Here is a 1,670-nt window from a genome sequence, read left to right as displayed (position 1 = left end):
TTCTCCTGGATCTTTTTAGTTGTGCTTTTTTTTTCCTTTTTAAAGATCTGTCATGTGGGACTGACACCTTTTATCCTGGATCTAGGCTGTGTGTGTGCCTCCCTGGGGCGGGACTGTGAGAATCGTAGGTCAAATTTTCCTATGGAATAAGGTTCTAATCTCCATTTGAACCCTTCAGATAATATCTAGCATGTTGTTCATAACCAAGCAGAGAACATTATTGAGAAGTGGATGCCAGTGGAGGCTTCTGGGACAGTGGGCAGTGGCAGGACCTGTGCACGGCCCAGGTTGGCCTGGGGGAGCCGAGCCTCTGAATCCTAGCACAAGAGTGTGTAAAGACGGGGGCACTGGGATTTCACCACTCACCAGCTGAAGGCGTTGGTGAGATGATGGCCATTGTCGCTAGACCCTGCTTCTGTGGTTATTGGAAAAACAGGACGCTGCTACTCTAGCAAGGGCCTGGCTTCTCTCACAACTTCTATTAGAAAACCTTTGCACATAAGAGCAAAACTTTCCATAACAGCTATGTGTCGCTCAGGGACAGGAGAGCCAATGACGTGTACTTAAAAATATTTAGTTAAAAATAAAAGTAACATTTGAGTGAAAAACCGTTTACCAAGTCAGCAAAGGGAACCAGGCCCAGATAGCGGCAAGGAGCTACCATCTTTTTGCAAGTTAATCGTGGTCTGGGATTACTTAGGCTAGACAAATGTCAAAGAGAAAAAATGCTTTCCTAAGAATATCCTGCACCTCCCACGGCCCAGGGCTGCCCCAGGGCTGTTTCTGCAAATGGCCCAGGGTGCTGGTGTGGGGAGCAGTGTACTCAGAGCTTGAGCTTCTGCGGGACTGGAGCCTTGCCTTACCTTGGGATAAGTGGGGACATCACGTCTAGGTGTCAGCTTCTTGTTGTTATCCAAAAAACTATACTTACAGGGACAATTGGTCCTAAAGAGAAAAAGCAGAGATTAGTTAGATTTGGTCTGGGTGTTTTCCTGTGCACTCCACGGTGGGGCCCTCATCAGAACAAAAGCAAATAAAAGGCCCAAGCCTAAACCACAGCCCTGAACCCCACAAACCCTGGTGGTCTTATTTGTCATGGGAGAATCAGTCAAGAAGGCAGTGAGCTGCTTGCTGGGAGGTCCCTGAGGTTGCCTGGGACTCCTGGAAAACCCATGGACCAGGCAATGAGGGCTTTCGTCATGCTTAGATGAGCTTCCACAAAGTCTCTGATGACACAGGAAAACACTCCCATTCTAACAAATCCAGACAACACAGGAGCAGATAAAGTAAAAAATATCTAAGCCCTCACTTTATCCACTTCTTTCCCTAAACCCCATACCCTGAAAATAACTTCTCACAGTTCGGTGTTTCTCTTCCAGAATGTTCCTATTTAGGGTACACATGGCCAGCCACCTGTACTTCCACAGGAAGGTGGAATTGCACCAAATTTATTCTATTTTCACCTTGCTGTTGTCGTCTGGCATATCAGGAACCCATTCTGGGTTGCTTCCCAGAGCTGACTGAGTTCTTCATGGAGATAACTTGTTTGCAGGGGCCTCATGGGGGGCACAGCACATGTTTTCAATCCGGCCCCAGTGATGGACTTTTAGGATGCTTCTAGCTTCTGTGTCATATATAATGTTGACAGATGCATTTTCTGTCACTTGCTT

At 46.9% G+C, this 1,670-nt stretch overlaps 1 protein-coding gene across 1 annotated transcript in view; it reads right to left on the bottom strand.

Moving 5' to 3' along the window:
• Positions 1-1,670, bottom strand: part of PDE9A (phosphodiesterase 9A) — a 34,420-nt gene that overhangs the window by 18,288 nt on the left and 14,462 nt on the right. Inside the window, exon 5 of the mRNA XM_023518107.1 lies at positions 864-945. Within this exon, the coding sequence (XP_023373875.1) occupies positions 864-945 (82 nt within the window). The remainder of the gene's footprint in view (positions 1-863; positions 946-1,670) is intronic.

Source organism: Otolemur garnettii, unplaced genomic scaffold (assembly GCF_000181295.1).
Source record: "Otolemur garnettii isolate 467f Iridium unplaced genomic scaffold, OtoGar3 scaffold00128, whole genome shotgun sequence".
Classification (NCBI taxonomy): domain Eukaryota; kingdom Metazoa; phylum Chordata; class Mammalia; order Primates; family Galagidae; genus Otolemur; species Otolemur garnettii.
Note: the sequence above shows the minus strand (reverse complement) of the source record. Positions and strands in the feature narration are given on the sequence as shown.